This window comes from Hypanus sabinus, chromosome 8 (assembly GCF_030144855.1).
Source record: "Hypanus sabinus isolate sHypSab1 chromosome 8, sHypSab1.hap1, whole genome shotgun sequence".
In the NCBI taxonomy this organism is placed as follows: domain Eukaryota; kingdom Metazoa; phylum Chordata; class Chondrichthyes; order Myliobatiformes; family Dasyatidae; genus Hypanus; species Hypanus sabinus.
The window spans coordinates 154,040,909-154,062,797 of record NC_082713.1 but is presented as its reverse complement, the minus strand read 5'-3'; the positions used below and the strand labels follow the sequence as shown (position 1 = coordinate 154,062,797).

Here is a 21,889-nt window from a genome sequence, read left to right as displayed (position 1 = left end):
GAGTAGTCCTAATCTCTCCCTAGTTGCCCTCTTGCTCTTGATGTTTGTATAGAATGCCTTGGGATACTCTTTAATCCTACTTCCCAAGGACTTCTCATGGCCCCTCCTGGCTCTCCTAATTCAACTCCTGTTCTATTCTACCTCATGTATAGACCTCGTGGGTCATTTTCAATGTTTGGTTCCTAAATCTTACATATCCTTCTTGTCCAAGTTCATAACCTCTCTCATCATTTAAGATTTCCATAACTTGTCCTTCCTTCTTAATGGAACGTAACAGTCCTGTACTATGTACAGTTAGTCGCAAAACTGCCTCCACCTATCAGATGTGGACTAGCCCAAAAACAGCTGTTCCCAATTAACTCTCCCTCGTTCATGCCTAATGCTCTAGTAATTTGTCCTGCCCCAATTTAATACTATTTTACAAGGTCCATTCTTATCTGTATTCTTGGCTATCTTAAAACTTTAGCAATTGTTTCTTGCTCGCAATTTATTTAGCTTCTGTTACTTCCGTCCCTAGTCATAACATTCCGCACAATGACATAATTGTGCTGATTGCACAAGCCTCAGACTAATGATTTCAGCACTTTTTAACAAGCAAAAGCTCCACAATTCTTGATAGTGCAAACTGTAAACAAGTAGGGTTGGAGGATGGATCTTCCTCCAGTTTTTTAATTGCTTCGGTAGCCATGATTGTAACAAAAATGATCACAGTGTGACGATTTTTAGGGATTGAAAAACTAAGGACCTTTGTGCCGGCCTTATTGCTATTGTTTGTGACTTCAGGTAGGAATTTTCAGTGAAGTGAACTCTTACTTTCAGTCAGGATAGTGTTCCATATTTTGTAATGAAAAGCTATGATGAAGTGTATATAAAAAAATCCTGTGTGTTTTGATTGTTTTTGTATTCATGCTTTTTTTTGCTAACTTCTGATCTAGCAATGAATACTTGAGTATATTAGTTGGTGGGTTAGTGAAGAAGTTAGATATGGCAGTGTTGGTGGTTATTGAGAAAAGTTCTGGATTGACCCTTGGCCCAGTATTAGGGTTAGTCTATCTTTGCTATAATGTGGAAATCATTCTCCACATCTATTTAATCTATATTTTATTAGTCTTATTTTTGGAGCCAATGTCCCTGTAGCAGTAACTGGAACAGCATAGTATTGCCAAGCTAATAGCTGTTTTTAGAATGCACTCACACTTTTAATTTCCAGCTCTGACTGAAAGTACTCTCATAAATGTTTAATCCTCATAAATAAAGAAGGAGGAAATTGATGCCCCAAGTTACATTAAAAACATAACTTGTGTATCCTCCAGATTGACCATGACCGTGCAATAGAAGTTGGGTTTCTGTTCTTCCTTGTTCTGATTATGTGATTATATCAGCTTTCATCTCAATTTTAGCTTATAGCTTGTTAGCTGGGCAAAAGAAATGACAGCAAGGACATAGAATGCAGATTGCTGTGTGTATCTGCAACCACTATGAGCCGACATATTGTGAAGTCAGTTATTGTATTACAACTTTGTTGGTTAGTGTAAAACTGTATCAGGTCGCACTTGATTTAATTTTGCAATTAATATCATAATCATGACTGCCAGCAATTACTGAATTCCTCTTTAAATTTAGTTAAATCATATAATTGGTCATTTTAATTAAGGAACAAAGACATTCTTAATTAGTAAGTCTGACCTGAAATTATATAGACGAGCCTTTCAAACTTTAATCCTATTTACAATTTTCTGTTCCTGTATTATGAATAACTATGGTACCAGTACTTCAACTTGATATATTGCAATTTAAACATTGCCAAAGTATTGACATTTTATGTGCATGATACAGGATTTGTTTTAATTTATGATCTAAAAAAACAACAGAATTCTCTTTTTAATGTAAGCAGAAAATGATATGATTTTTAATAGTTCAGTGATTTGTTGCTGTTAGGTTGTCTACGTGGATGGTCACTATGAGTATTTCGGTTCTGGTGCAGGTTATTTATCTCTGCATTGACAGGCTGGTGGCTGATCACCTTTGCTCTATGTACTCCCATTAAAGCCACCCAAATTTCTGACGGTTCCTAAATGAAAATATATCTTTGAATGTTCCATATTAAATGTCTTTTTGCTCAGATTTGCAATCGATCTTTGGCTCCTTACTACACTCTGCTTAAAATATAGGAATGTGTATTGGTTTTCCAAGGGACTGAGAAGTAAGTTTACTTTAGATGCTTTTACTTATTGTAAAGTATGGAGTATCTGTTGACCTTGTTATTTAAACCTTCACGTTCCTGTCCTTGTGTTTAAATGCCATGAAGTAAATCCTTTTATACTGAAAGAATAGACAAGACCTACTTTGACATCTGATCCCAGCACTTTCATTTTTATGGTAGGTCTTGCTTCTCAGTGCTTCAAATACATCAGCTGTCAGTCAGCATCCAGTACAAGATGCTTGTCTTTTCAAATGCGTACAATGCAGACTGTCTGGAACATGCATCTTCAGAGTGAATTTACAAGGGCATCCTATGTTTTGGAAATACTTCTAGAACAGTAATATGTAATGTACTTGAAGACTTGTTTTAAGACTTAAGGTAAAAGGTTGCTGTTCAGGGTCTTCAATCATCATGTTGTTGGCCAGTACATTTGGATTATAAATTTGTTGCAGGTTTAGATTGACATTTTGCACACCACAGTCCTGAGAAGATACCAGAATGCATAGAGAAAGATGAGAGGTTAAAAGAAGCGAGAGGGGGCAGTTGACATAATTTGCACGTCACAGTCCCAAGGAGACACTGGATTGTGTAGGGGGAGAGAAAGTTTAAACGAAGTGAGACGGCAGACTTTGCATGACACAATTTCCTAGGAGACATTGGATTGCACATAATTAGGCACTTGGCAAGGACCAATAAAAAGTTAAAAAGTTAGGTTTATGTGGAACAGCTATTGTGTGAACAGCCACTGTGTGAGTGGGTAGTTGAGGCTTTGGTTCATCGAAGATTTGGTGAGAAGAGCTAGGCCATAGGTTGCTTTTTTCCATTATTTATTCTTTCTTTATTTCTTATTGTACAATTAGAGCTGTGGGGATGCCAAAGAGGACACTGGAATCCTCCTCTTGTAAGATGTGGGAATGCAGAGACCTCTAGAGTCTCTGACAGCTACTCCTGCAAGGTGCATTCGCTACAAGTTCTAACAAACTGTGTTAAGGAGTTGGAACTGGAACTGGATGAACATGGGGATTGATAGATAGGACATGCCGGGAGGTAGTTACACCTAAGGTGCAGGACATAGGTAACTGGGTGACTGTCAAGAGGGGGAGCGGGGATAGGCAGCCAGTACAGACTATCCCTGTGGCAGTTCCCCTCAAAAACACGTATACCACTTTGTGGGCTGACCTAGCAGAGGAGAGCTGCAACAGTCAAGCGTCTGGCACTGTCTGGTGCAGTGGCTTAGAAGGGAAGTGAGGGGAGAGAGCTGAGCTATACTGATAGATGATTCATTGCTTAGAGAAAAGAATGGCACCATGGTAGTGTTTCAGTTAGCACAATGCTTTTTGAATTCTGACATCATCTGCAAGGAGTCTATATGTACTCCCTGTGGAGTACGCAGGTGCTGTACAGCTGGAGGGATTTAAACTAGAGTTGCAGGGGGGTGGGAACCAGAATGCCAGAATGTCAGTGGAGTGGTTATGGCGAAAGATGTTGATAAGCTGACATCCAAGGTCAGTAATTGAAAAGTTGAGCAGCATGGGGATTAATATTCTGAGCTGCATGTACCTCAATGCAAGGAACAAATTTGTAGAGAGATTGCAGACTGTTGCAAGAAAAATAAAGTTGTGACAAAAGGTAATTTAAATTTCCACATACTGACTCAGATTCCCATGGTGTAAAAGTGCTGAATGGGAAAGTGTTTGTCAAACGTGTTCAGGAAAGTTTCCTTAGTCGGTGCATAGAACTAAGGGAGTGTGATACCTATTAGGGAATGAGACAGGGAAGTTGAGAGAAGTTTGTGTAGAGAACACTTTGCATGTAGTGATCTTAATGTCATTTGTTACAGGGTAATTATGGAAAAGGATATGTCTGGGCCTTGGCTAGAGATTATAAATTGGAGAAATCCAATGTTGATGGCATCAGAAAGGATAGAATGTTCTCTGGCAAAAGGGTACTTATAAGTGGAAGCCCTTCAAAAGTGAAATCTTGAGCTCTTAAACTCTTGACAGAATAAACGGCAAGGATAATAGGTTTATGGAACCTTGATTTGAGAGATGTTGAAGCTCTGGTTAAGGAAAAGAAGGAGGCACATAGCAGGTATAGGCAGCCAGGAACACAAGGTACTTCAGGAGTATAAGAAATGCAAGAGTACTCAAGAAAGAAATCAGGAGGCTTAAAAGAAGGCATGAGCTAGCTTGCAGACATGGTGAAGGAAAATCTCATGGACTTCCACAGATATATTAAGGGCAAAAGGATAGCAAGGGACAAGATTAGTTGTCTGAAAGATCAAAGTAATAACTTATGCTTGGAGCCAAAAAAGATGGGGGAGCTCTTAAGTGGATTTTTTTACATTTGTATTTACTCAGAACACAGACACAGAATCTATAGTTGTGATGCAATGCAGCAATGAGGTCATGGACCCTATACAGATTACAGAGGAGGAGGTGTTTGCTGTCTTGAGACAAATTAGGGTGGATAAATTCTCAGGGTTTGTGTTCCCTCAGATCCTGTAGGAGGCAAGTGTAAAAATTGCAGGTCCTTACAGGGATATTTAAGACAGGTGAAGTGACTGGAGGATTGGAAGATGACTCATGTGGCTCTGTCGTTTAAGAAAAAACTCTTGAGGTTAAGCCAGAAAATTATAGGCAGGTGAGTCTGACATCAGTAGTGGGAAAGTTACTGGAAGGTATTCTAAGGGACTGGATATATTAGTATTTGGATAGACAGGGACTGATTAGGGATAGTCAACATGACTTTGTCCATGATAAGTTGTGTCTAACTAGTCTTATTGAGTTTTTCAAGGATTTTGCCAGGAAAGTTGATGAGGCAAGATAGTGAATGTTGTCTGCATGGGCTGTAGCAAGACTTCTGACAAAGCTCCGTATGGGAATTTGGTCAAGGAGGTTCAGTCACTTGGCATTCAAGACGAGGTAGTAAATTAGATTACACATTACCTTTGTGGGAGAAGCCAGAATGTGGTAATAGATGGTTGCCTCTGACTGGAAGCCTGTGACTTGTGGTGTGCTGGGTCCATTGTTCTTTGACATCTATATCAATGACCTGGATGATAATATGGTTAGCTGGATCAGCAAATTTGTGGAAAACACCAAGATGGGGGTTGTAATGAACAGCAAGGAAGTCTATCAAAGCTTTCAGCAGCGTCTGGACCAGTTGGAAAACTGAGCTGAAATCCGGCAGATGGAATTTAATGTGAGGTGTTGCACTTTGGGGGGACCAACCAGAGTAGGTCTTGCATGATGAGCAGAAGGGCACTAAGGAGTGTGGTAGAAAGGAGGGGTTTGGGAAAATAGATCCATCATTCTTTGAAAGTGGCATCAAAGGCAGATAAAGTCATAAAGAAAGCTTTTGGCATGTTGGCCTTCATAAATAAGTGTATTGAGTACAGCAGATGGAATGTTATGTTGAAGTTGTGTAAAACAGTGAGGCTTAATTTGGGGTGCTGCGTCCAGTTTTGGTAACCTGCCTACAGGAAAGATGTCAATAAGATTGAAAGCATGCAGAGAGAATTTACAAGGATGTTGCCAGGATTTGAGGACATAATGTATAAGGAAATGTTGAATAAGTAGTGACTTTATTGCCTAGAACATAGAAGATTAAGGGAAGATTTGATAGAGTTTACAAAATGATGAGAGGGATAGCTAGGGCAAATGCAAGCAGTCTTTTTCCTGTGTTTGGGTGAGACTACAACTAAAGGTCCGGGGTTAAGGGTGAAAGGTGAAATGTTTAAATGCAACTTGAGGGGAAGCTTCTTCACTCAAAGGGTGCAGAGTGTGTGGACCGAGCTGTCAGTGCAAGTGGTGGATGTGGGGTTAATTTCAGCGTTTAAGAGAAATTTGGATAGGTACATGGATGAGAGGAGTATGGAGGGCTATTGTCGGGGGGCAGGTCGATGACACTAGGCAGATTAATGGTTCAGCACAGACTAGATGGTCTGAAGGGCCTATTGTTGTGCTGTCGGGTTCTATGACTCTAAGACTCTAGATCTGCCATCTTGAGTGCAGTAGGGTCTTTTGATTCCTGAACAGGTACTTTTTCTTGAGCAATTCAGTTTTGTGAAAGCTGTCTCACAATGCATTACACCTACCTGTTGGATAGCCCAGGCATATTTAAGGAGTATTCTTTTGTAGACTTCAATTGATATTTGCATTTTGCATATATATAATTTCTTTAATTTCTGCATTTTAAACAATTGGTGAGCTAAGACTTGGCAAGAATTGTTAAACTGCTTTATTTCAGAACAGGTGAACATGCAAAGAAGAAGACATTTATTTCCTTGGTATTCCTGTTATAATTGAAGTCAACAGAAACTCAGGCCTATTATTCTCCACTGGCTGGAGTTATGCTACCTAACATTAGAAAGTTGACAGTAGATTGGAGGTTCATCATCTTCATCTTCAGTAATTGCTAGTTAAATTAGTAGGCTGGGTCAGCTCTTCCCTGTATCGTTAGTAAGCACTTTTACTGTTTCAGTGTTCATGGTCATACTTTCTCACATAAGAAATCGATCCACAATGATATCCAAAAAGACCTGCCTAATATCCGGGCTTGACCAAACAATTATCAAATAACGTTTTGCTTCACCGAATTTCAGGCAACTTCTCCAGCGAATCAGGACCTGAGCGCTTCAACACTCAGTGGGATTTCTGTTCCTAAGTTCACAGCCACCTGTATTCTGGGTGTTGTGGTCAACCTGCAACTCAACTGGATAGACTCTGGCGATAATATTAAGGTGATTGGAGGAAAGCATGAGGAGGTGTCAGAGGTCAGTATTTTAGTCAGTGAGTGGTGGGTGTGTGGAATACCTTACCAGGAGTGGTGGTAGAGGCAGATACTGTACGTTAATTGTATATAGAAAACTCTTAGATAGGCACATAGATGATTAAAAGGCAGTGGGAAGGATTAGATTGATCTTCAAGTGTGTTAAAGGTCAGCACAACATTGTAGGCTGAAGGACCTATACTGTACTATAATATTCTATATTCTATGTTTTAATGAAAGAAAGACACACAACTTTAGAATCCACCATCATGAGGAAGTTTGGCAGTCATGCTGCCAGGCAGAAAAGCTAATACTAAAAGTCAATGGCCAGTGGTTGTTGGTAAAGACGCATGTGAGAGTATGTGCATAAGTGTGTGAGAGTATGTGTGTTGTGGATCATGGGGGCGATATATGGCACGGGTTTGCCCTTTCCGCTTGTTTGTGGGGGGTGGGGGTGGGGAAAGAGATGGCAGCATGGCAAACAATCAAGAAGAGGGTCAGGAAAGAGAGTGGGTATGATTTGGGAGCGGGGTTATTGGAACTAGACAATTGGGATGGACTGTCAAGATCAAGATTTGGTAGATGATTTCAGAGGCTAGCAGTCAGAAGTGCGAAACATTCTTGGGCGTTTCTGTGGAAAGGTGATTACATTGTAGTACTGAAATTTAAATTGTTACAGGAATAGGAAGAAAGTCACTGCTCCTCCTCGTGGACAACCAGTGCACTGGAGACACCTCCCTGCAGAATTTGGCTGCAACTTGCTCCAGTCTGTTGTGGGACTGGAGCTGTGGGAAATGTAGTCAGCAGTAAAGTTGAATCATGTTCTAACCCCATTGTGGGACTCTGATTTTAATGTTATGAGAACTGTGTACCCAAGAATAATCATAGCATGCAACTTACCATATAAAAACAGTGTTAGCTTCTGTACATCACTCCAGCTGTATTGATTTTGTTTGTAGTTTTCTGAATGTGTAGGTTTGAGAGAACATTGATCTCTGTAACATTGTCTTCAGAATTGTTTTTCTGACATGTTAGTTATTTATCATGGAGAGTGTCTGTGATCTACTTTTCTCAAAAAGTCTCAAGTATAGTTCATTTACTTAAAACTGAGTTTGAATCTGATCTAAAAGTAGTCACTGTAAGAGGTAAAAATGGCAAGTATCCTCAACTTCTGGGGGTTATCTGAACGAATGAACACTGGAAACTTTTCTCATTATATGGTAATAACTTCCTTCTGTCATTGATAAACTGAATCTTTTTAATTAATATTAATTTTTAAAATGCTACTGGAAAAAAATCAGGGTGCATTTGCATTAAGTTTGCTGTTAATGTAAAAGACACTGTGCAATGATTTACCCGTGTGTTGAAGAGCCCTGGGCTGACCTGACTGGAGATGCTCTGAGTCAAGAATAACTTCTGCATTGATGCTTCAGTTGTAGTGCAAATGCATGCAAAGTGACTTCTAAAATACGGTCGATTCTGGTTATTTGGGCCATCAGTTAATTGGGACATCCATTTATTTGGGACAACTCTTAATGATCAAAACTTAATCGAGAAAATAGTCAGGATTACCATTTATTTGTGACACTATGTGACTTTAATTGAAGTACAAAACTGTTGATGAAGAGTTTCTTACTTGTGTCAGTTGTTGTGTGCACTTGTGTGGTGGTTAGACACTACACTGTGCTTCTTGTGGACAACTTTTAAATAGCATCAGTTGTGTGTGTTGGCCTTCAAAAAGCAATGATTTTTGTCACTGATAGTTGGTTAGAGATAAGCAATAAGACAATTCAGAACTGCTTTGCTCACTGCAGTTTCAATCATTGAGGCTTGGAGATACCAGAAACAGCCAGGAGTAAAAAATATCTCACTACTTCAACAAGTTAGGAACTACAAAAACTTTGAAGCTATCAACAATCATTGTGAATGTTACAAATAAAATGAATATTTGGAGGATGCAATCATTGAAAGCATTGTATGAAGGCAGTCCATCATCTACACCATGTGTCTTCGTTGATTTTGTTCACTTATCGTCAAAAGAATGTGATGCAGATGAATTCCCCTGTCAATAAGTATTAGGAACTAACACAGTTTTATACTACTGTGGCAGTGTTGGTGGTGTTCTAATTTGTTCTGTGTTTCATTTAAGAACATAATTTGTTACTCAGTTCATTTTTTTAAAATACCTTTTTTAGCCTTTTCCATGAAACTTTGGTTAATTGAGGCAGCTGTTTAATTGGGCCAAAATGTATTGTCCTGATATGTTCCAATGAACTGGAATCCACTGTATTTTGAACTGCAACAAAAAGTGCTCTCCTGACACTGATTCAAGGGGGAGTGAAGGAGAACAGAGCATGCTAAAAGTGATGAATTTTATTTTTAGATTAATCGTATTTACAAATTATAAAACAATTCCCACTACATTGCATTTGATGTTAATTAGCACATATTGTAACTTTAGGCAACATTTTTTTTAGAAACTAACAATTCAGTACAGTACAGTTTTCATTAACAAACAATGCTGAGAACCTTCAACCAAGCAAAATATATTTTCAATGATTTCCTTTAAAATATATGTTTTTAGTTTGCATGAACTACTTTAAACTACTTTAACACACTTTAAGCTTTCCTCAATTCGAAGACTGTCGTGTCAGCATTCAATTTTAAATTGAAGTACAGATTGAGCACGCCGTACCCAAAATTCCAAAATCTGGAAGCCTCTGAAATTCAAATTTGATTTGAGCACTGACATTATGTCACAAATGGAAAATTCCACAGGACTCTGGGAAGATTCCCCAATGGTGTGCAGGTCTCTGGTTTGGGAAGTGACCTCTCATATGTAATGAACAAGTTAATGAAAAATAAAAAGCCTCTGCATGAAGTGAAAATTGAAGATCTTGATCATATTGTATATTGGAAGAGTGGATTCGTGAGTGTTGAAGTGAACATGTGCCATTTAACGGTATGCTGATCTAGTAAAGATCTATCACAACAAACTGAAAATTGAAGGTAATTGTGAATATCCAGAAGGCTGGTTGCAGAAATTTAAGAAAAGGCACAGCATTAGATTTTTGAAGATTTGCGGTGATAAAGTGTCTGCTGATCACGAAGCAGCAGGGAAATTCATTGATGAGTTTGCCAAGACAGTCGCTGATGGAAATCTAACACACTGAACGATTGATTCAGTGCATAAGTGCAATGAACAAGTGTCAGGAACGATGGTGATTCCAAACAGCCACTGACTTCCACCTGGACAATTGAAGTATTGTTTCCTTATCTTTCTGATGGTTCAGAGTACACATTGTTTCATGCATAAAATAATTAAAAATACTGTATAAAACTAACCCCCTCTCACTGTAGTTGCTATGAAATGAGCAGCTGTTGAAAATGATGGTGGATATGAAGCGAATCGCAGTGCTGAAACTCAGTAAAGTCGAGAATGGGGTGGTCATTCAACTTGGACAGTCAGTGGAGGGTGCCAGACTGTGCTGCTACTAAAGACTGTTCACTCTGTGAGCATCAGGACAGTTGTACATAAGTTGTACCTGTAATGAAAATGGATTTCGTATTTAGACTTGGGGGCCATCCACAAGCTATCTCATTATATAGATCCAGATATTCCAAATCTGAATTCTGAAACGCTTCTGGCACCAAGCATTTCGGATGTGAAGTGCTCAACTTGTATTCATAGTCTTTTACAAAATTTACTTCATAATGATTGATCTAAAGTTTAGATTCAGAAAATGTCCTCCAACCAAGCAGAGCGTTTCTCATACTGCATACAAAATAGATGGACGGAATTCATTTGTTCCATCTCAGATTCTGATTTATTTATCACATGTACACTGAAACACACAGTGAACTGTGTAATTTGCATTAACAATGGCACTCTTAAGGATGTCTTAAAGTAATCTCTTATTTACTTCCTTATAATCTCTTCTCTCTCTCTTTCTCTCTCTTATGCACATTATTCCCCACATCCTATGATTTTCTTACCACTCACATTTTCTAAACTACAGAGGCCAACTTACCAACCAAGTGCCATGTTTTTGGGATGTGAATGAAACCATGGCACTAGGGAGAAACTCATTCAGTCACAGGGACAACAAGCAAACTCCACACAAGCAGCACAGAATATCTCCTGAAGAACATGCCTCCTGAATACATATGCTGTCATTCAGAATTCTTTCAATGTGAAAAGTGAAAAGAATGCTAAATTTGACAGTCTATAACTTAGAATAGTGACTGATTGGCTATACAAAATATGAAGAAATTATATTATATTTAAAGCCTTTTGCTTCATTTACTACAACGGCCTCTTTATCTTCATCTTCTTTGTTCTGACATCATTGTTCCACCTCTGCATTTACTCTGGCTTCTGTTCTTCGACCAGATATCATGCAGAATAAGAGACAGCTCGACAATATCAGTCTGGCACAGAAATCAGTCCCTTATCATCCATAAGGTTTCCCAAACTTCCAGATATACCTCAAGACAGAAAAGATAATGAAAATCGAGAAACATTAGAAACTGAAAATTTCGGACTAACAGAAAACTTTGGAAACAGTCAGCAGGTCAGGCAGCTGCTGTGAAAAGGGAAACTGAATTAAACTTTCAGGTCAAAAGTTCATTGTAACATGTTCTTTGGCACAGTAATAATGATATTACAAACCACGTTACCGTGCATGGTACAGAACATTAATCATTTTAAGCCATCAACAGTTGTCAGGCGTGAAAGAATATTGCACTATCATAATGTACTGATTTGGTATTTTTACTTCATGATAACAAAATATTTAAATTTACTTAACATAAATCTTAAGGACTGCAATAATATAGAATTAGTGCTAAAAATTCAGTATAGGTGATTGAAAGGAATACAAATTAGAATGAAGACACTTGTGAACTTCTACATGGAGAGCATTGTAACTGGCTGTATGATTGTCCGAGGAGGGTGTGAGAAGGCACTGCCCAGGATTGCAGTAAATTGCAGAGAGCTGCAGAATTAGTCAGCTCCAGCATGAGCAGTAGCCTTCCTGGTATCCAGGACATCTTCAAGGAGCAATGCCTCAAAAAGTCAGTGTCCATCACTGAGGACCCCATCACCCAGGACATACATTTTTCTCATTGTCACCATCAGGAAAGAGGTACAGGAGCCCAAAGGCACCCACTCAATGATTCAGGACAGCTCCTTCCCCTCTGACATCTGATTTCTGAATGCACTTTGAACCCATGAACACTACCTCACTACTTTCTATTTTTTTTTTGTTACGCTACTTATTTAATTTGACTATTTAATACATGTATATTGTATACATACTTACTGTAATCCATTTTTTCTCTCTCAATTATTATACATTGCATTGCACTGTTGCTGCAAATGTAACAAATTTCACAACATATGGTGATATTAAACCTGATTTTGATTCTGAAAAATAGTGAAAGGAAGTGGTATTGTGATGGAAGAGCCTCTTGGATTGAATGAAACTATTTAATCTCAAGCCAAATGTACAGTACATGCAGGGCAGAGGTGGGTCTTCCAAGGATCAAAATGCATTGTACCTGACAAATATTCTTGTAGATACACTTCAGTATAACCAGTCTGGGTACAATCAATACTGTACTTAGTTTTGAGATCTACTTATGTTAAGTCACTGCCATATATAAACAATATTGTGTTAGTATTTGTTGCAATATCTAATTACAAGGGGTGATTAATAAGTTTGTGGACTAAGGTAGAAGGAGTCAATTTTAGAAAACCTGCCACATTTATTTTTCAACATAGTTCCTCCTACATTTACACACTTAGTCCAGTGGTCGTGGTGCATATGGATCTTGGACCTCCAGAAATTGTTCATAGACAGACAGACAGACAGTCATACTTTATTGATCCCAAGGGAAATTGGGTTTCGTTACAGCTGCACTAACCAAGAATAGTGAAGAAATATAGCAACATAAAACCATTATTATTATTATTATTATTATTATTATTAGTAATAATAATAATAATAATAATAATAATAATAAGAAGAAGAAGAAGAAGAAGAAGAAGAAGAAGTTAATCATGCCAAGTGGAAATAAGTCCAGGCCTATTGGCTCAGGGTATCTGACACTCTGAGGGAGGAGTTGTAAAGTTTGATGGCCACAGGCAGGAATGACTTCCTATGACGCTCAGTGTTACATCTCAGTGGAATGAGTCTCTGGCTGAATGTACTCCTGTGCCTAACCAGTACATTATGGAGCGGATGGGAGTCATTGCCCAAGATGGCATGCAACTTGGACGCATCGTCTTTTCAGACACCACTGTCAGAGAGTCCAGTTCCACCCCCACAACATCACTGGCCTTACGAATGAGTTTGTTGATTCTGTTGGTGTCCGCTACCCTCAGCCTGCTGCCCCAGCACACAACAGCAAAAATGATAGCACTGGCCACCACTGCCTCGTAGAACATCCTCAGCATCATCCGGCAGATGTTAAGGGACCTCAGTCTCCTCAAGATGGGTGATTGATAAGTTCATGGCCTAAGGTAGAAGGAGATGAGTTATACAGCTCTCGTTACATGCACATGCAGTTCAACTCTTTGATTATGCAGTAAGTTTGAAGTTAATAACTTATCACTTAATAACTCATTGGGGCGATTGATAAGTTCGTGGCCTAAGGTAGAAGGAGATATTAACTTCAAACTTTCTGCATAATCACTCAAAGAGTTGACCTGCATGTGCCTTTAATGAGAGCTGTATAACTCATCTCCTTCTAACCTTGGCCACGAACTTATCAATCACCCCTGCTGTGGACACTTTCTGCAGGTCCAAGATCCAGAAAGATCCATTTCCCGCGATTAGATGCAATATGTTGACCCATTTATTCCTCTATCGACACCTTTACAATAGATTTTCAATACATCTCCAACAGCACATCTCACAAAGCATTTATGAATTTATAGTGAAATCAATTGAAAACATTATAACACTTGAAATAAATAAATTCCAAACTCCGAACAGACAAGAAATGAAAGGATCTCTTGTCCTCTCTGACTGTACACTTGACATTTGCACTTCATCTCAAGATTTTATTCCTCAAATTTTTCTGAATTAAATATCACAGCTAGGTTGGTACGCTTAAGATTTTGTTCCTCAATTAAACTTAAATCTACTAATCTGATGGTGATGTTTAATTCTGAAAAAAAAAATCTTTCATTATGGTTAACTCCATGTTGCTTGCCTCTGTGTGAAGTAGGTAAATCTAATTCTTTGTAAACCATACTCAACTATGAGATATTTCAATTAGAATTTACATATGAATATGAATTTGGTTATGAATATCTCATGTAAATAACCTATGGTAGAGCAAAATGCAGCTTGATCATAGACTGATTTCTAAATACTAACAAAAGAAAACTTAACTGGAGTTTCTATAGATTACTACTAATGTTGGCTTGTTGAGTGGTAATGAAAGTTGTTGATTTCATCTTCCTTAAAGTCTCATGCACCACATAACAATAGAATGTGTTAGATGAATGAATGAATGACAGAATGAATGAATGACAGAGAAAACATATTCTTGGCAGGTGGAATATGCAAACAAAGCAATACACAAGATTGTTGTGCAGCTGTACAGCTTTCAATAATACAAGGACAAAATTATCTTCAGGCAATTTCCCAATTAGAAAATTAGATTAAAATTAATAGAACCTACTAAAAGGAAACATAGTTTTCCTTAGAATATTGAGTAAATTAGATTTTTTGAAAGGGTTGCACTGAAGGTCAACTAAAAGGGATGTTGTGACTGAAATAAAGTGCAGTATTGAACTTAAGCTGTGGCAGCGATATCTCAAGCCAATGGACTATTATCTAAATTCAAGCCAAAATTAAATTGTCAGAACTCTCATAAAATTTTATTAAATCTTATCACTGAGCTTCAAATCCAGTTGTGTAATGAGTAAAAATTCAAAGGACAGTGACAGTATTTAGAACATATCAACCATGGAAAATCAGTTCGTAAGATTGAATAATTAGAGTTTTAAAATAGAACTTTGGACAATTCTTTGGGATGGTATGAAGAATTTGAAATTGTCTGCAAGCTGAAGAACGTTAGGGAAGAAATTTGTTGGCACCAAGGGTCTAGCTGACCCTGAATACTGATTAGACAAGTTTTTGGCACCCGTTACACTCTTCATAAAGTTAATATCAAGTCACTTCACTTTTGCCCAGAGTGTCCTAAGTGGCAAGAAGGTGATAAATAGGATACTGTGGAGCAGAAGAACTGTACAACTTTTCATTGGCTAATGTTCAGTGAGTGCATAAAGAATTAGACAGACAAACCACTCAGCTTTGCATTATTGAACTTAGCCAAAAAAGCTCATCACACCATCACTCCCAGTAGTGCTATGTGACCCATTGCGAATGCAACCCAACTACACCGTGCTGAGTTAGCTGCATATTCTGATAAATACCTTGGCACATAGTGGGTCTAGCTGCTCAGCACTCAGAATGACAAACAAGGCAGTCAGCATGTGTGGAGGGAGAGAGAGAGACATACAGAGTTAATATTTCAGGACAGCAGCATCTCATTTAAGTAGGGAAGAGTTAGAAATTAAACAAATTGAACAGTGCAGAGAAGTGGAAAACAACCAGAGAGAATTAAAGTGTAAGTTCATAATGAGGTGAAAACAGAGAGAATCTCAGGTGTGGGCGTGGATATTTACAGTAACTACATGCCTACTTTTCCCCTTTTTAATTCAAGGAGACATCAAGACATAAAATAATGTAAAGATGCCACTAAAGGAAATAAATTTCTATTCATTGTTACATCAACCCAGCCCAGACATCAATGCATGAGCTGAACAAGTCAACATCAATAGCCAGAGATTGTTAATACCCTAATTATGTCATGATGGGTTCCTTATACTTTATATTGTATTTTCAAATCTATTCAGAACTTCTCTGCTAATGATGCCAAAAATTCTAATCCGTGGCATATCCTGAATAGCCTCAAAGTTCAGGTAATGTTGCCCACCACTTATTGGATCAAATCACCATGCTCCTGAAATTTAAAGATCCTACCATTAATATTTGTGAACAACCAGGAGTTTAGTTAAACAAGACTTGTTAATCACAAACAAGAGAAAATCTGCAGATGATGGAAATCCAAGTAACACACACAAAAAGCTGGAGGAACTCAGCAGGCCAGGCAGCATCTATGGAAAAAAGTACACTTGGGGGAGGGATGAAGATAAGAACTGGGAAGCGGGAAAGGATAGTGAGGGATAAAATTGGTCCCTTAGAGAATAAGAGTGGACAGCTATGTGTGGAGCCAAAAGAGATGGGGGAGATTTTGAACTATTTCTTTTCTTCGGTATTCACTAAGGAGAAGGATATTGAATTGTGTAAGTGATCTAGGAATAATGGTGCATAGTTCCCTGAAGGTGGAATCTCATGTGGATAGGGTGGTGAAGAAAGCTTTTGGTATGCTTTATAAATCAGAGCATTGAGTATAGAAGTTGGGATGTAATGTTAAAATTGTACAAGGCATTGGTAAAGCCGAATTTCGAGTATTGTGTACAGTTCTGGTCACCGAATTATAGGAGAGATGTCAACAAAATAGAGAGAGTACAGAGAAGATTTACTAGAACGTTACCTGGGTTTCAGCTCCTAAGTTACAGGGAAAGGTTGAACAAGTTAGGCCTTTATTCTTTGGAGCGTAGAAGGTTGAGGGAGGACTTGATAGAGGTATTTAAAATTATGACGGGGATAGATAGAGTTGATGTGGATAGGCTTTTTCCACTGAGAGTAGGGGAGATTCAAACAAGAGGACGTGAGTTGAGAGTTAGGGAGCAAAAATTTAAGGGTAACACGAGGGGGAATTTCTTTACTCAGAGAGTGGTAGCTGTGTGGAACAAGCTTTCAGTAGAAGTGGTAGAGGCAGGTTCGGTATTGTCATTTAAAGTAAAATTGGATAGGTATATGGACAGGAAAGGAATAGAGGGTTATGGGCTGAGTGCGCCCTGAGTGGGACTAGGTGAGAGTAAGCGTTCGACATGGACTAGAAGGGACAAGATGGCCTGTTTCAGTGCTGTAATTGTTATATGGTTATATATGATTGGTGAAAGAGATACAGGGCTGGAGTAGGGGGAATCTGATAGGAGAGGACAGAAGGCCACGGAAGAAAGAAAAGTGGGGAGGAGTACCAGAGGGAGGTGATGGGCAAGGAGATATGGTGAGGGAAGGAAAAGAAGCTGGAGGAAGAAGCCAGAAGAAGCAGGATTGCCCAGAGGCTATCCATTTTAATTCCACCTCCCATCCCCATTCCAATATATCTATCCAAGGCCTCCCCTACTGTCATGAAAAGGCCACATTCAGGTTGGAGGAACAACATCTTATATTCTGTTCTGTCTGGGCAGCCTCCAACCTGATGGCATGAACATCGATTTTTCAAAGTTCCAGTAAACAACCCCCCTTCACCATTCCCTGACCCCCTTTTCTCTCTTTTACTTTATCTCCTTGCCTTCCCATCACCTCCTCTGGTGTTCCTCCCCCTTATTCTTTCTTCCATGGCCTTCTAACCTCTCCTATTAGATTCCCCCTTCTCCAGCCATGTATCTCTTTCACCAATCAACTTCCTAGCTCTTTACTTCATCCCTCCCCCTCCCAGTCTCACCTTTCACCTTGTCCTTCTTCTGCCCCTTTCGCCATCTTTTAAATTTACTGTTCATCCTTTTTTCTCCAGTCCTGCTGAAGGGTCTTGACTCGAAACGTCAACTGTACTCTTTTCCACAGATGCTGCCTGACCTGCTGAGTTCCTCCAGCATTTTGTATCTTTTAAATACAGTGACTACAGAGCAGGTTGGAGCGCTTCTAATGTTGCCTTAGCTCTTGAACATGGCTTGGAGGAATTTACAAAATAATAGAATGGTGTTCCTAAACCAGGTTTACTTGCATTGTAAACTACACGTTACTTAGGTAAAATGAAAATAATCACTAATGAAGATAAGACTTTAGATCTGGTTAAATCATGTGCCTGTCAGCACGTAATTAATGGGTACTGCATGTACTGATGACATCATAACATGTGCAGGTATGTGGGAAAATGGCACAAAATCAGGTTGAATTATGTCAGGAGATGTTAAATTAATTTTACTGTCAGAATGGAGCTCTATTCAAAATGGGAGCAAGCACTTCAAAACACATGAAAGATTTTGTGCAAATTCTACACAAAAATCAGATGCAAGTAAGTCCATTTTCTAATTTTTTTTCCCTTCATTTTGTCCTTATAGTACCGTATGATAAGGAAAGTGCCAATGGACAAGATGCATTAATTGAAAAGAATGTGCGCTAACTGGAATTTGTAAAATTTCTGATTTCTTATATTATATGTTTGTTCTCATATTTCCTTACAGCCCAGAAGGAGACCATTTAGAACAAACCCAACCAATTCTATTCTCTCTCACATGCCCATCAACAACCCTGCTCTTCTTCCCTGCACAACCACCACTTTTGCAGCCATCTGTCTACATTATGGACGTACTGCGTATCAAGTAGCCAGTTAACTACCAGCCAGTAGTTAGGTTGTAGGAGGAAGCCAGGGCTCCTATGGAACACCCGCATATAGTTTGATATATATAAACTGAGAGGCGAGAATGCATCCAAGGTTAGGATGAACCTAATATACTACATGAGGAAATCTACAGATGCTGGAAATCCAAAGCAACACACACAAAATGCTGAAGGAACTCAGCAGGTCAGGCAGCATCTGTGGAAAAGAGTGAACAGTCGATGTTTTGGGCCGAGAACTTTCTTCAGGACTGAGAGGGAAGGAGTGAGATGCCTGAATTAGAAGGATGGGATGTGGTGTGGGGGGGCGGGGAGGAAAAGAGGCTAGCTGGAAGGTGATGGGTGAAGTCAGGTGGTTGGGAAATGTCAAGGGTTGGGGAAGAAAGAATCTGATAGGTGGGGAGAGTGGACAATAGGAGAAAGGGAAGGAGAAGGGGACTTGGGGAAGTAATACGCAGGTAAGAAGAAGTGAAAGGTCAGAGTGGTGAATGAGAGGGTATTTTTCTCCACTGGTTGGAGCAATCAATATTCATGCCATCAGTTTGGAGGGTACTCAAATGGAATACAAAATGTTTCTCCTCCACCCCGAGGGTGGCCTCATCTTGGCACTTGTGCAGCAAATCAGATATATATGTAAAATATTGTTTGATTCTCATTTCTTAATTTACTTGTTTTAAATTCTGAAGCATTTTTATGAAGATACCATTTTAGTGGCATTTTTAGTCTACATTGAACTGAAAACAGCACACTGAAAGCTGTTTGACCACACCCCTAAAAACAGAGATTACAGGAAGCTGGTGTAACCTAAGATAAGCTTAAGGCAGGAAAAGGGGATATGAGCACAAACAAACTTTCAGCTCCTGTTTTCAAAGGAAGTGGCAATGACAAAAAATAAAAGCAAGGAGCAGAGGAGTCAGTAGGCAGTCCATACATCAGGCCACCATGCAGCTGCTTGGGATGGTTAAATCTTGGTACTTCGTATGGGAAGTCCCATTACTTGAAAGTGCTGTGTCATTTCTTTCTCATCACTTTCTGGATTTCAAGCGTTATTTAAAAGAAAAAAAAAACTTAAGACCTATTTCTTGTCTTTTGCAACTGGACTTTACACTTTGCGATGCTAAGATTTTGATTAAGGTCTTAGTATCGATTTGCCTATTTGGATCTTCCAATGCTTCAGTGAGTATGAGCTGATGCATGTCAGAAGTCCACAATTCCAGCTGGTAGGTAGCACATATACCAGATACTTTATTTGCAGATTCTGTTTCACAAATAATGATAATTTTCTGCCTTAAAGTGTTATAAGCTTACCTTCATAGGAGCTGCAGTTGATTTCTGCTTTGTCAAGATTAGGTAAAGGTACTCTATTGGGGAAAAAAATGCCTTCTGACTGAATAGCACTGTGAAAGCACCTAAAGAGATTAACATACAACGACACTTTAATTTGGCTATGATTTTGATGAGTCACTTTTAGTTTTGTGCATACACATTGGCTGAAAGTACTGTTATTATGTTTTTAAACTATCTTGCTTTGAGAGAGCATAGATTAACAGTAGTATACTGATATTGGGGAAGTGAATTATGAAAATAACTTATACATATCATTTAGCTAGAATGTAAAATAATGCTAGTACAATTTAATTAATATTTAGTTCATTTTTATATATCCAGTTAAATAGCATTATGTGGCCAGGTTTAAAATTAGCCAAGATTAAATTAAATCATCTAGGCAAGTATATGTTATATTAATGCTTCTGAGAAAATGATACAAAGCAAAATAGTTCTATTTTGATTCAACAGATAAAGATTGGAATTTAATCAAAGTAGTCACCACAAATATTTACTGGAGTGTAAAAGATTTAAAACCAATTTATTGTAATCTTATTAAACAAACTACTACTTAAGTAGTTTCAATACAGCCTGGAATTAAAAATATTGAACATTTTTGAACTATCTGTAGGCTAAGTAAATTATTAACAAAAATGAATACTTGAAGTTAGATTGAAAGTTAAATTTCAACCACATTGGAATTAGTACATCCTGAATCTGAAAAGTAATACACAACTGCTACACACATTAAGCAAGAATGTGAAAAAAACATTTCAGGAGCTTCTCTAGAAACTACAAGAATTTCTTTAATTTCTTTTTATAGATAATCACCTAATGATTTCTTTTGGCATATTAGAGGAATCGTTCAATCACCTTTATTAGAGTATTAAAAATCTAATCAACTATCTTCTTAAGATTTTCATATATGTGAGTGAGTCAAATGCCACCATGAGATCAATTGATTTGTTAGGTAATGAAACATCTGCAAAATTAATAGCAGGCATTGTAGGCAGATGGATAATTTTGTGCTTTACTGCTAGGAAAATAAATGCAGGACCTACCTAACTATGAAGTTCTAGCATGGTAGAACACAAAAACATTGATGTTATTATTGGAAGAGAGAAAAGAAAAGCACACCTGGTCTGAAGAATGATCTCCGGCTTAAGTGAGTGGAAACATGTAAATACAAAAGAAATTGTTGGGGATAAACTGCATCTGCCATTTCCCTACCCATATCTGCAAATGATCTACAATCAGTGACCACTTTATTAGGTACATCCGCTCATTAATGCAAATATCTATTCATGGCAGAAACTCAATGCATAAAAGCATGCAGACATGCTCAGGAGGTTCAGTTGTCACTCAAGCCCAAATATCAGCATGTTGAAAAAGTGTGATCTAAGTGACTTTGGAATGATTATTGGTTCCAGACATGGTTGCTTGAGTATCTCAGGATTTGACCATCACTTTGGATTTTCATGCATTGTGATCGCTAGAGTTTACAGGGAACACTGTGAAAAACAAAACAAAACAAAAAGAAAACTTCCAGGGAGCAGTAGTTTAGTGGGCAAAAATGCCTTGTTAATGAGAGAGGTTAATGGACAAACTGGTTCAAGCAGGCAGGAAGATGACAGTAATTCAGATAAGCACGTTTTAGAACACTGGTAGGCAGAAGGGCATCTCTGAATGCACAACATGTCAAACCTGGAAGTGGATGGGCATTTGCAGCAGAAGACAACAAACGTACGCTTAGGTACAGGAGGTACCTGATGAGGTGACCACTGAGTACATATTGTATACCACTGTATCCTTTGGTAACCTGCATTATTTATATTGCCACCAATCTTTATATCATCTATAAACTTACTATCCACCCATCCCCTCTTAGTTAACCTCTTGCTCTTGATTATGTATGGAATATCTTGGGATTCCATTGCCTTGGATTTTTCATGACCCTTCCTAGTTCTTTTAATTCCCTTCTTGAGTTCTTTCACAGCTTCTTCAAGTTTTCTGTTTGATTTTTGCATCCCAAACCTAA

The 21,889-nt window shown here is 38.4% G+C and overlaps 1 protein-coding gene and 1 long non-coding RNA gene across 8 annotated transcripts in view; one reads left to right on the top strand and one right to left on the bottom strand.

Moving 5' to 3' along the window:
• The first annotated feature begins 647 nt into the window (after window positions 1-647).
• The window catches only part of LOC132398607 (transcription factor EC-like), a 74,251-nt gene continuing 53,009 nt past the window's right edge, over window positions 648-21,889 (top strand). Inside the window, exon 1 of one of the 6 annotated variants that reach the window (XM_059978268.1) lies at window positions 648-783. Coding sequence is in view for 1 of the 6 variants with exons in the window: in XM_059978266.1 (XP_059834249.1) it covers window positions 19,716-19,745 (30 nt within the window). In the remaining 5 variants the exon portion in view is untranslated. Of the gene's footprint in view, window positions 784-6,950; window positions 6,981-19,622; window positions 19,746-20,934; window positions 21,017-21,889 lie in introns of those variants that run through there. The other 5 variants (XM_059978263.1, XM_059978265.1, XM_059978266.1 and 2 more) reach the window with 5 other exon arrangements.
• LOC132398609 (uncharacterized) lies at window positions 9,335-21,028 on the bottom strand. 2 transcript variants are annotated; one of them, XR_009513712.1, is made up of 3 exons: window positions 20,989-21,028; window positions 19,834-19,934; window positions 9,335-13,497 (listed from the first exon to the last, which is right to left on the bottom strand). It is a non-coding gene; the product is annotated as an uncharacterized LOC132398609 (long non-coding RNA). The 2 variants fall into 2 exon arrangements; XR_009513713.1 differs by having other exon boundaries at window positions 9,335-11,464.